At 40.2% G+C, this 15,998-nt stretch overlaps 1 protein-coding gene across 3 annotated transcripts in view; it reads right to left on the bottom strand.

Moving 5' to 3' along the window:
• Window positions 1-15,998, bottom strand: part of LOC110988802 (uncharacterized) — a 42,573-nt gene that overhangs the window by 4,844 nt on the left and 21,731 nt on the right. For 2 of the 3 annotated variants that reach the window (XM_022252671.2, XM_087137281.1), the window contains exons 7-20: window positions 15,160-15,483; window positions 13,871-14,203; window positions 12,858-13,172; window positions 10,812-11,147; window positions 9,003-9,089; window positions 8,316-8,432; window positions 7,642-7,778; window positions 7,228-7,380; window positions 4,412-4,814; window positions 3,746-3,942; window positions 2,129-2,293; window positions 1,352-1,467; window positions 863-962; window positions 14-182 (exon numbers count right to left, since the gene is read on the bottom strand). In XM_022252671.2, coding sequence (XP_022108363.2) covers window positions 14-182; window positions 863-962; window positions 1,352-1,467; window positions 2,129-2,293; window positions 3,746-3,942; window positions 4,412-4,814; window positions 7,228-7,380; window positions 7,642-7,778; window positions 8,316-8,432; window positions 9,003-9,089; window positions 10,812-11,147; window positions 12,858-13,172; window positions 13,871-14,203; window positions 15,160-15,483 — 2,952 coding nt within the window. The remainder of the gene's footprint in view (window positions 1-13; window positions 183-862; window positions 963-1,351; window positions 1,468-2,128; window positions 2,294-3,745; window positions 3,943-4,411; window positions 4,815-7,227; window positions 7,381-7,641; window positions 7,779-8,315; window positions 8,433-9,002; window positions 9,090-10,811; window positions 11,148-12,857; window positions 13,173-13,870; window positions 14,204-15,159; window positions 15,484-15,998) is intronic. The other variant, XM_022252662.2, reaches the window with a different exon arrangement.

Below are 15,998 nucleotides of genomic sequence, written 5' to 3'. Positions count from 1 at the left end.
ACTGTGAACGTACCCCAAGCCACAATACTAGCTATGATCATGAAGTGTTTGTACTCCTCCGTTGATTGCCCATGTAGTGCTACGGTATACATATTTCTTGCCTCAACGGCTGTCCACATCATCGTGGCTAGGGGTAAATAGTGCAGCAACGCACTCACAATAACACAACCGTATGTTGAACCCTGTTGATAACAACAATAGCAGTATTTAAATATCATGGAGGACATGGTTGGAGCGAACCAGATGAAAAGGCAATTAGAAACTGGAATCACAAAGAAATTGGAATCACTGTATAATTCCAATCTGAAGTTTCTTTTCACTTGTATATGCAGTCATGTGGATGAGTGATACATGTACATATGTCCCTTTCTGCGTCAGACCGTTCTTTTTGGCAGTGCGTACATAAGCATTAATAAGGGGACACATGCCCTTCCCCATTGGACGTCTGTGCCGTCTGGCTCCCCCCCCCAAAAAAAAATCCTGAAATGAACACTATATACACTACCAGAACTGCCTAAGGTTTTTCAATGTGCACATACGCTAAGGCCAATTAAGCGAGAACAACATTGGGAAATGCAGCGATTATTTCTAAGATTTGAAAGTAAAAGTATTTAACTATTGCGAATTTGCATTACAGCAACTCTGTTTTCATTAGGAAAAGTGGGGCCCACTGATTTGAACTCTTTCCATCCTCAGTCAAATTTAATCTGAATGACATTGAGTTCTTTTTCTGCCTTTTTTATGATAATATGCAGCACGATTATAAAATGAAAGACATTTAAAGAACAGAAAACATTCATTTCATACGTTATACATTATATATAACATACAATACAGCATTGCACCAGACAACATACATTACCCTTGCATTGTCAACTCCAGCCACAAACACCGTGTACATTATCAATAGTGCGAAGATAAACTGGGAAAACATTTGGCCAGACTTCCTTTGGCGCAGGTTCCTTGCAAAATAAAAAACATAACATTAGCAATATAAGAACACATACTGTTCCACCCTAACTTTAACGAGATTCATCTACAAAGCAGACAGGTGCAAAGTATGGGGCCTACAAGTAGTACTACAGTAGGCTTTTTTAAATTCTTGAAGGCACATAATGCTACCATCCCCTTTCCGGGAAAGGGAGGTTAAGGATTCTTTTACGGATGTGAAAAATTGGAAAATCAGTTTTGGGGGAAAATCCATTCTGCCCTCAGCTGATGATAAAGCTTGATTTCTAATCGTGAAAATTAAATTTGTTTAAAATCTTCAGTGTGATTAGCACACGTTGAAACTCTGAATACGTGTGGGCCTACTCTTTTTTATACAACAACAAAGCAAAGTACATCTTACCTTAATGGTATGTACATAAGTAAGATTGCCATGTACATTCCAGCAGAGGCAATACAGCCTATCTGGGTGATTGGGTTTAATCCACGATGATACGACTTCAATTCCTCCTGTAGCTCCTAGCAAAAGTAACAGTTTAAAAGTGTGTACCACAAATGTTATAGGCACAATGTCTTTTCTGCAGCTGGTAGCTGTCACCAAAGGCTGTTACACAGCTATCTTTGTAAGAAAAAGCGGCTACTTACACACTACGAGCTAACGGGTTGGAATATTACGTGCTTCCAACCCCACCCCCCAAAAAAAACATGTTATTGGCTGTTCTGATGGCGTGTAGGCCCTAGTGTTTCCAACATTTATGCAGGAAACCAAACTAAACACAAAGACCTTTATTAATACAAACTTATGTTACTCAAAGAGCCATTGATAGCTTCATGACAGTTATATTTATGCAACAGTTCCAATAAGCCTATACAGTATACAGTGTATACATGCCTACGCTACAGGATCATGGATAAGACGCTAACAGTTTGCGATGTCGCCATTTTTCAGTTGGGCAGCTCTTGTGAGTGAGCAATATGATTCACCAAATGCTTTAGTAAACAAACGAGCCTACTGGGCCCTCACATTGCACGCGTACGGGCCTTCACTGAATCATAGAGTGTTCACCAACATTTTTGTCCTCAACAGTATACGAAATAAGGAAAACCACCCAATCCTTCTTATCCTTTTAGGTTGCAAGTCTCCACAAACTTATTTCAGTCCTTATTGGGTAACACTTACAACAAACACTGCAAAGTTGGTCGCATGGTTACAAAGACATTTGTATATTCCATTAGTCACTCCATGCAACTCGCATCCAGCGTTTGACCAATCGCCGACTCCGTTCTTTAAAGTGAAGTCCCAGAACACGCAGACAGCTTCTTTCACATTGGTCATCTCAGGAAGCTGTAATTAATGATTAAAACTGGCTGACATGAAAATGGTGACAGATGCAACTGTTCTTGCCAACTCTGACAGCTTTCTATGGCCTCCCTGACAAATAATTCACAATAAAAATATTTACTGTTGAGAGAAGAAATGCATGCATTACAATACAATGTCCTTTACAGGAGTGTAAAGGGAAGTTGCAGTACTTTACATAAGCCCTTCACATTGTGTGGGAACTATATGGTGACAACAATGTCAAACCCACACAAATTCGCTTTCAGCCTGTTTACGGGTAAAAGAAATCATGTCGTTTTTTCCCTAATTCGACTAAACTTGAAGGCAATGCTGCTTCAGAGGGGAATGGAATTGTATACAGCATGTCCATGGGTCTAATCCTGGATTTTACAGTGTTTCTTTTCTGAATTTGTTTCCTGCTGGAAAAGATTTCCTGCCTAATTCCTTTCCTTGGAATCTGTTCCATTCAAAACACTCACTTCAGAGTGTTGTCAACTTGAGTCTGCTTCGCTATTAGCTTGGCAATTACATCACATAATACGATAATAATGGTTATTTCAAATGTTAGCATTGAAAGAGCCTGTTTATTAGCCGCAGTGATGGGTAGTCAGGTTTGATTTGACTTGATTCGATTATTGCATGTCATTAAAAGGTTAACAAAATGCAAATTTTATAAAAAGGATACAAAATCCACTAAGGTGTCCATGTATTTGTATACTCGTGGTATCAAAGTAAATGTGACAGTTGTATATTATCATATTTTGTGATGCATGTGTCGTGCTAACTAGTGGGGGGCTTACCACTGCCGATAACATGTTGAGAGTGAGCATAATTTCCAAGGATACACGATCTTAAACGTTACAAATTCAGACAACAAATTCAACACCCTTTCAAAATGATCCTTTCCAGCAGAAAATAAAATGAGGAAAAATATAAAAATTAAAAACAGAAAAGTCCCATCTTGGATTCGAAACACAGACGTTCTAAATTCAAATTATTACCTTGCCCACTACATGTTTACCAAAAATAGTCCAGCTGAACCAGCCTCCGTTTTTGTCAATTTTTTGCCTTACCAACACAGCATATAACACTGTTCAAGCTGTGAGGCATTTCCAATGGCTTTCATTACCAGCAAGCTTCAAACACTGGCATTTTGCACTAAAAGCCTGGTTTATTGACGGCGGTGAATATTCAATCCATGTGGTAGAATGCAGGAATCTCTTTTCATAGAAAAACACTTATCTTTTCTAACGAAGACCCATAGCAAACATTTATGGATGTTTTTCTACTAAAGGCTAGGATACTGATATATCCAACAAATTATTATATAACTAAACTTATCATTGAACTCTATTTTTTCAAATCCGCTATTCTATCTATCTATTGTGTTATTTTAGAGGGTTTTCATCTTTATGACTGTCCAGTGTCACAAGTTGGGGACGGAGGTCACCTTACCTGAAACTGAACGACTACGGGTTCAGTTAGATTCACAAGTTCTACATCCTCCACAGAAAGGGAGACTATGGCACCAGGAATCAGTGACCTGATTCCCTTGCTTGATTGGGACTTTCTCATTGTACGAGAAGATGGAAACAAAGTGTCGTCAGCAAAGGCGATGAAACGGGCAGCAATCGGCCTTAGCGAGCTGTTGCCTGAAAACATCAGAGGATCAGGCTGACGATATTAAAAGTTGTCGGAACAGAATTGACTCTGATAAACAAATTTTTACTAGGAATACTTGCCTCTGACCCCTGTTAAATCGCACTTTCAAACATTTCAAAGTTTCCTTGCAAAGGAAAATTATTATGCGCCAAACATTTGAATCAGATGAGTGCAAACGTCTGTATTCTTTCATCGAGTGAATCTTCCTTAATTTTGGCAACTTCATCAATGCTGTATGACTTGTCATCAAAATAATTACTGATGTTGAGTCACAACCATGCACACATCTTTTTCAGTCTTTTGGTTTATAAAATTATTTGTTGCCTAAAAATCAGAACACTGTAATTTTTCAATAATGGTTCTTCTGTTTCCTGCAGAAAGTTGGCTCTTACCCTTCTGCAAAACAAAAATGTGACTAATCTCAAAAATTGAGTGTTTGGATCTTCCAGTAATACAAACCATTCACTGTCTTGTTCAGTGCTGAGAGATTAGACGGTAGACTGACTGCTGCAATCATTCCAGGTGGCAGGTCCCCTGTCTTCTCATAAACTCTGACCTCGGCCCCAGCAAAGGCACCAGTCTCCTCTGACGTTGATTCAGCCAAGGACAGGAGATTGTCCTGACGCACCAGTGTGAAGGTTAGACCACTGTCCACCTCGGAGGAGTTAAGCCTGACTGTTTCCACTTGGATGAAATCCATCTGAATGCTGACCGTGCCCTGCTGTCGAAGAGCAACAGAGACCTGTGCCTCGATGGACTGAGCGATGGAGGTGAGCTTGCCCGCCTCTACGCTACTGGATGCTTCGAGATTCCTTAAAAGGCCAATTATCTTGTTGGTAGCATCTAAGAATTGAAAGGTAACCTGGAATTTCAAAAAGAGGAGATGAGATTCCTTGACAGTATCATCATTCAAGTGGTGTGATCTAGTACAGCAAGTTGCTCAAAACAATATTGACGCATGAAAATTTATTACACACCCGTGTATCTTTGAAGACCACTGGTCAGTTTTGATCCTTGTTCATCATATCACAGGCTACAAGATGATGTTGCAACTCCTACAATGTTTTCAGTATGTAGAATGGACAGGTCCTCTCTTTCATGGGCAGTGTGAAAACTTCACACCTTCATGAGTTTATATGTATTTATAGATAGAAAGTTATAGACAGGTCAAGAAAGTTTAGAAACAGTCAGGAAAAACTGTTTTAAAAATGAAAATGGTTGGTGATTTGTAGCAGATTTTTATCACTTTATAAATATTGTTGAGGAGAGACTGGCAGCCAGATTTGGTTGTGAGGTCGTTGGGAACATATTTTTGTGGAAATCCTTGCGCAGCAGATGGTGTGTTGTTTTAATGGTCGAGACAGTGAAGCAAAGCTGATAAATGAATAACACTGGGTGAAATTTTAGCATGGCTTACATGTTCATTTTGTAATTGAGGGGCCATCTTTTTGCTGTGCTTACTTTGGACACTGTTTGTGATTATATTCCCATATTATATCCGTTTTTCCTACTGAGCTTCGTTATCCAGCAATAGGGGCGATTCACAATAGTGAGCCTCACAGAGTTGGCAATGCGTCATTTTGGTTATTTCAGAAGTACTTTCCCAAGATCGTTCGCGATTATGATAAATCTTAAGTTTTCTAGATTTCCCCTCTGTGGAAACTATTGGACTTCAGATTGGTTTCAGAGTTGCAGAACGAAACCATCTTTCTCACGCTGCTCAAGAAATTTAGCTGTATAATTACTGTTTGCTTTTTTCATATATCTGAGAATATTCTAAGTGCAATCAGGAGAATTCTCAGATCGTAACTATGATGTTTAAGAATGTTGTCTTAAGGGCTTGACTAGAATGGCAAAGCCGCCATGGCTTGCTGCTTGTTATGAATTTGAATTTCTTTCCTGTAATAACAGGAAACAAAGAGACATCCAAGTTATACAAAATTATTAATTTAAACAAGAAAATACTAACCAAGCTTCATCAAAATCTTTTACAAGATTGGTTGACATATGACTAAAATGCAGATGTACAAGATATTTTACCGACCTTAGCAATACAATTCATTGTACTCTAGGAGAAAAAACCTAGTCGGTGCGGTGTGCAGACTGTGTGTTGAAAGGCGCTTGTCGTTTAAAAGTAAATCAACAAAGACCATCAACAAAGGAGATACAGGTACAAAGGCTTTACAGTTCTTTAGAGGAAAGAGGAATGCTTATAGAATGTGGGTCCATCAGTACAGTCAGACTCAGACCTGGATGATTATATAAGCAGCGCATTTATGAGTTTGATGGTGGTGCATAATTAAAATTCCTCTAGAGTACAGTTCTGCACTTTGTATCCAACCCCATCATCCTATCCTCTACAATTCTACCCTCCATCATCCATATCCCATCATCCCATACCTACCATGTCTACTTTGACTCCACCCCTAATCCCCTCTACATGTATCTCCAATCCCACATCCACCTTATCTTTCCATCCATCTCCTACTCAGCCCCTCCCCATCATTCCCTTCACTTCTTATTCTGACTGTCCCATCATCCCACTAATCCAGCCCAACCATTACGCCAACCTTCATTTCATCCACTTTCTACATACACTGTGATGTACCTTGTCCCCATGATCCTCCTCCTACAGGTACCCCTCCCCCAACCAACATCCTAATCTGTCACCTGGAGTCCCCCCCCCATCCCTTACATTTCCCCACATACTGTACATGTACATTTGTATGTGTCTAAACACTGTCTATACATACACACATGTACATTACAGGAGTGCTCAGTACATACGTACTGTATGTACTACAGGCCTAAGTACACAATACGACTCAAAACGTTAACATTCATTTTTATAATTGTTTTTATTAAATTCCTAAGTTTCTAAGCATTAATGCCATATAAAACTATTTAAATACTGATGGAATTCCAAGAGGAAGCAAACAAGCATTAAATGGCACATTTTAACATCTATGGGCCTGCAAGGAAAAACTTTCAACATGAGGACGCCCGGATGGACAGACAGAAGACGGAAATCGGTATTACATAGGCTCGCACTCACCCCTTGCTTCGCATCTCGCCAAAAAGAAGAAAACGATGCTCTCAAAATATTTCCAGCATCTTGAACAATTATTCAGAAACATTTTTCTTCTTTTAAAACCACAAGTGATATCTTTCGTACTATTCAAAGCTATCATAATCCCATGGACAAGGCATTAAAAAAGCTAGCTAGGGGGTCTTTTGTCACTCAGGGTAGCTTACACTGCACTGCAAAAGCCTACCTCTGGGGTCCCGACGTTTGAGCTAGCAATGTCGTGCAAGATGTGAGACACTTCACTGACATTGCCAGTGGAAAGATCATCATCAATCCGCAGCTTCAAAGACATTAGCTTCAAGTAAACCTCTTGCGCTTTCACTGCATCTGGAACCTGTGACTGATGGAAGACATTAAAACCCACTCAGCAATGAGACCACAATACAGGCTGTTATGATTTACCTTGTAAAGGTCCACTGAGCATATGGCTGAGTGCTCATATTGTTACCTATGACTGAGTCCGTGACCAGACTTGCAATATTAGCCATTTATTGCCAACATTGAATTTGGCAACACCGCAACACATTCAGTAGCTGCAGTTTTATCAGTGAACTAATCCCTCACCAGAGATCACAGAAATGTTCACAGTAGGTACACATACCAGCACGTTCTTGCGCACTTCATCTGAGAGTGACCCGTTTTGTTGTTCTCCACAACTGTGATAATGAGGCTCCTTCCATCTTGCTATACCTTGCTGAACGTTTAATGAGCAGTTCCTTGTGGCGACAGGATTTCCAGCTAAACAGATGAATAAACACCGTTGTCATGCATTAGCCTAGATTAAAATTGGTTAATTACTGGGGAAGCATAATTACTTGGAGTGTTTACGTATGTTCATTCAGAATGCCAAAGACAAAGTTTCAATATGTCTGTATAGTTTGGTTACATCGCTACAAGCACACAAAAATGCTATACCACTAGGATCAAGCACAGGAAGATTGCTTCAGCTACACAGTCTGCAGTTATAGCTAAACAAAATTGTGCTCCAATACAAGCGTTTCACCGTAGAGGGTAGTACGCCTCCAAGAGTTTGCAATGCACTGGCCAATCAAAATGCACAAAATCTGTTGACTCAATGTGCATTTGGAAAGGGTCGCCAGATTTTGCACGTTGCGATTGGCCAACGCGTTGCTAACTCGAGGAGGCGAACTACTGTAAATCGCCCGTATTTGAGCTTTTATATCAAAGACGCTGCAGCACTGTGATGTTTAAGATAACAGCACTGAAGACTGAAATTATGATGGCAAGTTTCGTTCACTTGATGTCAAGTCCTACCGTGGGACGTAAATGGGGCACACTTCTGCGTTGATTCCACCATCGAGCCAGTTTCAGTTGAGGGCCACAACAGCGACCCGAATTGAGGGTTACTGGTCACATCCTCTGAGCAGTTACCTTTTTATAATCGCAAAAACACAAGAGGCCAGCAGCAACGAAATGAAACTGTTTCACGGGAAAGCAAGAGATGAGTAAACAAACACAGCACGCACAGAAGTGAGAAAACGATCTGTAACTTCAGGAGACTCCTGAAGAAGGACAGAGTACACTGTTTGAAACGTTGAGTTATTCCCCGGTTCTTCTCAGAACCACACATATACTGATACCTGGTACAACTGCAATCATTTTACTCTTCGAATCCGTAACTTCTGCACCATTTAACGCACTTTGTTTGAGGTATAACTGTACATGTAATTTCATAATCATTATTACTTAATTTTGAGGTGTATTTCAAAACAGGAAGAATACTCATCATCCTAATATCACCCCCCCCCAGCGGATGCACGCCTGCCCCCCGCTTCCCCTCCCCCCATTGAAACTCTTTGAATAATCTCTGTTGAGTCTATATACATGTAGCTATGCATATGTTCTTGTGCGATGCCACCTTGAAAATATGTGTGTACCCCCCTTGTGCCCCTGGAACATTTAGCCCTATTTACACCACTGATGAGCAACAGAAAAGAGTACCTGGGCTTGAGTCGGAAAACAGAAATTCTGGGTAGTGGACAGGAAGCCTCGGTAGCAATCCTCCTATGCTTGGGCTGAAGTTTTTGACTGTAAAAATCAATCGCATCTATTGGCATTAATAATAAATAATAATAATTTATTGACTTATATTGCGCTAATTCCATAAAATATGTTCACAAGCGCATTACAATTATTTAAAAATAGCTAAATACAAAATTATAATACATGTAATATGTCGATTAATACAAACAATTTAAACTCAAAATCTTGACAATAATCACATACCATCAAACCATCACAAAACCAATATACAAATTATTAACAAAAGGCTTGTTTAAAAAGGTGAGTCTTCAGTGACGATTTAAAAACGTCAAGGCTAGAAGCATTCCTAGCATTAAAAGGGAATTTATTCCATAGATAAGATAAGGTGCACTGAACTCAAAGGCTCTGTCCCTGTTAAAGAGTAACTTTTTCAAAACCTGCAGGGCACTTCAAATAAATACCATCATTCGACCTGCGAAGGCTGTAACGGGACTGAGACTTGACAGAAACAAGCTGACCTAAACACTCTGGAGCTAAAGCATGTAATATTTTACACGTAATCAATTTTATTTTAAAAACAATTCTGAACCGAACAGGAAGCCAGTGTAGATCCTTAAGCAATGGTGTAATACGACAAAATTTAAATGTGTTATACACAAACCGAGCACAAGCATTTTGGACTCTCTGAAGTTGTTTGATCTGTGTGTCTGGAAGGCGATATAGAAGACTATTGCAATAGTCGAGTCTGCTGGAAATAAATGCATGAATCAATATTTCAGAGCATTCCTTGGATAAATACTTCCTAATTCGTCTTATGTTGTGTAAATAATAAAAAGCATTACTACAAACTTTTGTGACATGCATTCTCATTGACAAATTAACATCGAACCATGCAGTAAGATTTCGGACCAGGGGAGCAGGGGGTAACAACCAACTGCCCAACTTGTATATCCTCCAATGTAACTTTAGACAATTGGTGACAAGTGCCACTAATCAAAAACTCAGTCTTATTGTCATTCAAAAATAGTCTAGTATCTGGCACTACTGTGCATGCAACCTCTGCACGTAACAGCATCTGGCATTTGTGGTGTAATTGAAACTTCCAAAATAAATGTAGCAAGAGGAGTTCATAGTGTGATGGCTTGCATACAGTGCAGGACTTAAAATTGGCAGCTTCGTTGGATGAACCAGGGTTTCATCATTTCAGACTCCCTAACTGTAACTTTAAGAAATTATGTTGGTTTTCTTTCACCTTGATAATAAAAAAAAACACTGTACAGTTTGGGCGATTCCAGGGGTGTGTGCACCTTTAACGAAATGCATGGCATGTCAACCACAAGCACTACAATAACTCCTTCAAAAAGTAGCCCTTCCGGTCAAAAAAAAAATAAAATTAAGGCTTGAGGGACACTTTGACAGCACTTGTTGCAAAAATTGATTTGCTCATTCACAGAAAGTCACCTTTGCTCTTTCTTATCTTCGTCACTGGAAACTGATGTGAAGGAAATACATCACTGCTTCAGACTCGCTTGCATAACGACTGTCTTGATCAATGCTTGCACTTTAATAAGTGCACACGTATCACACGCATGCAAAAGTTGTAAGCTGTGTCTAGGGGTGAACGTCCTCCACCATCTACCACATCAACATTGGCAAGCTGAATAGCAGCTAATCCCCCCCCTTCTAATGTGACTGTGGATCCCGAGTGGGACCTTGTAAACTAGATTGTAGGCATCGAGTACGCAAAATCGAACTGACATTTCTCACCTCGAACAGATATGTAAAACGTGCATCGGTGACTTTTATTCTCCGTGCCGTTTGGACCAACCGCCACCTCCACCCTTGTCAAATTGTTGTACCTGACCAGGGGATTGTAAGTGACGCCAAACGCGTCGCCGCTCGCACACGGCCTTGGGGGGGCGCTGTCATCAATGGACTGACAAGTTGTTTGTTCCTCATAACTTCCAGGCAAGTTGACAGCGGTTGGCTGAGTCCAAGATACGTTGGCCACTGAGTGTTCAGGAGGAATGACCACCTCGATTGTAGGGAGTCCAGTCCCAACTGATGAAACCTCTGGAGGGGGGCAGGTACTTCCGAATGCCGCTGATGAATAAATACATTGTAAATATGTAAACTTTCAGTCATAAACTTTTCATTCTTTGGAACATTCTTTGGAAACAATTGAATGTTGGGCTATAAAGAAATGTCGAACTGGTTAAGGGTTCAGAGGTGACTCTGCATATGAAAACCAACTGACCGAAAATCTCTGTGTTTACACAAAGCTGAGCGCCTTTAAGTTGAATGCAAAACTTCATCGTTTGACCCAATGGAGCAGTAATAAAAGATGTCTGAAAAATGCATCCTCGCCGTGGACTGTCCGAAGCCTGGGAGGTGTAAGGGGGCACATGCCCCACCCTGGTTCACCTCCCCTTTTGAAATCTTGAGTGTACACCACGCAAATAACTGGGTACCTTAAATGTACAGTGAAGCAAAGAAGGGGAAGGAGCTATAGCGACTTAGAAGATGAACCGAAAAACCAAGCTTAAAGCAGAAAGATACGATGTTCTTTGATATCAGTAAGATTCACTTAGCAGAAGACGAAGGTGTAATCTGCTTTAAGGAACGTGAATTTTTAGATTTTCTTAACTGACACATTAGGAGGGGGATGGGTAACTTACTGATGTGTGAAGAATAAATTGGGCCCAAATTTAATGGTGCTAACCAGAAAGAAATTCTGTGGAGTTTAGAGTTCAAGAAGATCATCAGAGAAAATAGATCTAGGCCATTGTATAACGAGTGTTATTAACGGCAAACAGAATGTAAAGCTGTAGCAGGGAATCTCCAGTGGCATATCCAGAGGTCAAGTAGCCCCCGTGCACGGAGCTTCTTTTTTTTTTCAATTTAATTTTCTTTGGGGGGAGGGGAATGACAGTGCACACACTTTAGAAACAGAACAAGCACTTTTTTGGAGGGGGAATGTTCTTTACAGAGGAAAAAATTGGACTATTGTTTCAGATAAATACAATTGTGTCCCCTGGACTTAAAAGCTCGATAGTACTGGGGATATTGTACATTGATAACAGGAAAAACAAAAGAATAAAGGATACCAGTTAAAGACAAAATTGCATATTGTAATTACATTGTAAGCCGCACAATTGTGGTTTGTAGCTCGCCCTTTAGGTGGTATGGATGAAGTTTTACAGTTTTTTTTAAGAGCTGGCTAAATGGTACTCCAAATGGGAAGCTATACAACAGAAGTTCCGTTGACGGCAAAGAAGATCATAGGGGATGAACGAGCAAGTCTCACAAGGAAAATATAGAGAAATCCATGTATGTACATGTAGCTGTGAATATGGGATGGAATAGCCGTGGCAAGATTAAAAGTTTTAGGAAAATTACCAGTGATAAATAATTTCATTAAAAAAACTATGAAATTCGCAACCAGAAGTGTTGCAACGCTTCATTTCAATTTTATTTCGTTCGTAAGCTAAAACAACAAAGAAGTCGTAATGGATCACTGGTGGCTAATGAGAACAAAGTAAAATTTTGCTGACCAATTTTACGTGCTGATGCTGAAAAATATAAATATCAATTTAAATAAATAAATATAGAATATTCAGCGAAGTACATTTACCTTTTCTCAGTTGCTTTCAATCTCTTTTATTGATGGTGTTTTTGCCGTCGGTTATTGGGCGTAATAGTTTCTATTTTGAGGATAAGTGTCCAAGGTTCTTGCAGCATTCATTGTTGACTTCAGTAGAGTTGCACTAAAACAATTCTATCTTGATGGGTAAGGTAAAGTGATGGACTTACCATTACATATCACGCCTGCGGTATCTTGGCATGGGTGCGCTGTCCCCCATGCTGAGATTGGACAGTCAGCCAGTCTGGTCTCATTACCAATGCACTGGGGGGATCTCAGCCAAACAGGGCCGCTACCCCGTCCGAAGAGGGAATAGTAGACTGGGGCTTCTGCTCCGTCGAAGCCCAACTGGTTGCAGATGACTGTTGCATCATTGATGCCCCATCCGGAGGAGCAGACAGTTCCCCACTGACCTCTGAAGAATATTTCAACTCGTCCAGAGGCATAGGACATACCGTCCACAAGACGAACTGGAAAGGTTTCATCTGCACAAATGTGTAAACCTAAATGTTCCACACCTCAAAGCTCTTATTTTTCAATTTTTGATTCATTTCAATTCCTATGATATAAATACATGCACATATGCTCCTTAATCTTGATAAAAAAAGCATATATCAAACCATACTATCAAAACCAAATTCATGAGAGATGATGCCGTATGAATGCCTATGTATGTGTTTATGCTTTGATAGAGCTGTGAATCACACTGTAAGGAGGTTTGAGCGAGAAGCAAAGAATACCATGATTATCACTCGCTTTACCTACATGTAATTAGTCTGGCGTAATTAGTCATACTTTCAAATACTATTGCATAGGTAGTCACCCGTTTGGCGTGGCCCTTAGTTTGGCACCCATATCACATTTTTTGAGAATATTATATTACCAGCAAGCTTAGTAATGTTGCAATTTGTTTTTAGTTTGGTTTATTGATAGCATTGTGCAGTCAGATTGGGTACATTTTAAACAGAGCCTCTATCTAAAAAAAAATGCAAACAGAAAGGGAAAAATGTTCCACATCAGACACGACAAAATGCATTCTTTTGTAAGTAGTGAATGGAAAAGTGTAACATTTTAACTCATACTCCTGATAATGAACTGAGTAACAAAGGGACTAAACTCAAAGAGATGTATCACCAGCACCCTTTAAACTGCAGATACTCAGAAACCAATGTTGAAATCTAACCTGATTGGCATATGACTTCCAAGGCAGCATTCCGATTACAAGAGTACAAGCCGGGGACATTTTGCTCCACAAGGCACTCTGCTAGTGTAGGTCTAGGGTCAGGGTCATGGCACGCTTCAAGCGAAATTTGTAATGGGCGTAACTCCTCCTCAGGGACGTTGCCAAGAAATGCAATATTGGGCCCCCGGTAGCCAAGGTGTCTGCAAACAACGTCAGCATCAGACGTAGTAAAGCCGTAATTGCAGATGCTGCTCCACTGTCCATGGAAGAACAATTCCACGTGACCCGATCTTGGGCTCGAGCCATTCACCAAACGAATTGAGAAATCTTCGTCTGAGAGGAAAAAGAGGACAATGACAGAATTACGGGTGCATGGCTCAAAGTGTTGAGTTTTGCACCTTTACTAAATTTACGACAAGTTGAACAATGGAACCCAATGATGAATACATCCTCAGTAATTCCTTAGACCTGAAATAAATCTCCGTCTGAATAAATCCTTGTATCGCTTCGTAGGTAAAAAATTTCTTGTAGTTGCTCAATCGCACATCCCTTTGTAGTTGAAATTGATTTGTAGTACTTTCCGGCCAGGAGCGGCCGCACCATTCATTGGGTCAAGCAATATACAGCACCTGATCAATGGTCAATCAATCACATGAAAGGGATTTATAGACCACTCTCATTTTACAAACAGTTTGCACTGGTGACTAAAGTTTGCAGAAATCACCCTTTTCACAGGCTGTTTTTCAATTGTACCTCAAATATGTTCATGGAGTACACTTGTCTCATTAATTTGAAAGAGGATTGTATTTTCATTCATTAGTTAGGGCATGCTGGAGTTTGAAATTAAGTTGCTTGGGATTTTCAAGACTTTTTGACTTTGTTTTTTGTGCTGGTATAGTTTTTGCAGCCACTTGTGACACATAAAGAGCAGAAATATTGTGGCACATGTATTCAACCATGGCAACGCAATGACATGAAGGAGGTTCAGTAATGCCTCATACATTTTCACCTGATATTCTAATAATTACATCTTTACTGATAACTATACATAAAACATAAATAACAGGCATCCCGCCAATGAAAAAAGTAACGCTAGATAGAAACAGAATATAATTGTCTTAACAAGCATTTTCCAAAAATAGTCCTTGTCTGGTATAGCTTATTCCATGGTTTGATTGATTATGGCTTGATTGGATACTAGCAACTTCTGCTGCACATTTAAGCTGGAAGATCCTTTTGTGAAAAACATTCGTCAATTGTGTATTGATCGAAAAAAGAACACTAAGTACCTGCTTGGCAGATGACACCTGCATGTTGATATGAAAAGTGAGGACAGAAATAATCAGGCTCTGATATACAATCAATCAGTCTATCCTCCTCCCCACTGCAGTTCACACCGATTAGTTGCTGAGAGGTTACGCCCTGTCCAAAGATTAGCCCCACAACGGCTACGCTCAAGCCGCTGGTGTAACCAAGCTGCCTGCACACCACTCGGGCCGCGTTGCTGTTCCAACTTCGGTCACACACTGTACGCCACTCGTCGTTGACGAATATTTCTACGCGGCCTTCTGTAGCGGATGAACCGTCAACAAGTCTGACAGGAAAGTCATCATCTACAGAAAGGAATTTAACACAGTGGAACAGATCTTGGACGCATGCAGAAACTGCACTATAAAGTTGAAATGTTGAAGCCAACACTTTACATATATGCAGCCAGCAGCCACGATTCAAAATGCAGTCACTGAGTATTACTTGCATGTGTACGTGTGGTGAGTAAGTAAATTTTCAAAATGTTTAACTGAACTTGTAAATGTTACGTCCAACATTTAAAGTGTTAATTCAACAATTTAAGAAGTAAATAACTTCACTTTTTGTAAATATCTTGACGGTCCGATGCGAGGCTTTCGCGTAGACTGGACCCGAAGCCTACGTTGCATGCTTTACACGTCTTGCCCCGACTTTTAAGCGACACATTGCATACATGCACGTGTCATTTCCAAATCGGTGTTCTGTCATCATCCAAGCAGATGGTCATTCAGCATTTGCAGGCCTACCCACAGGTACTCTACTGCAGGGAACCATACGGGCAGTGTTAACGTTAATGAGGACAGGTTAATTTGTGGTACAA

The sequence above is a fragment of the Acanthaster planci genome, linkage group LG05 (genome assembly GCF_054643075.1).
Source record: "Acanthaster planci isolate LZ-2023a linkage group LG05, COTS_SCS, whole genome shotgun sequence".
Taxonomy (NCBI): domain Eukaryota; kingdom Metazoa; phylum Echinodermata; class Asteroidea; order Valvatida; family Acanthasteridae; genus Acanthaster; species Acanthaster planci.
This window is presented reverse-complemented; position numbering and strand designations above follow the sequence as displayed.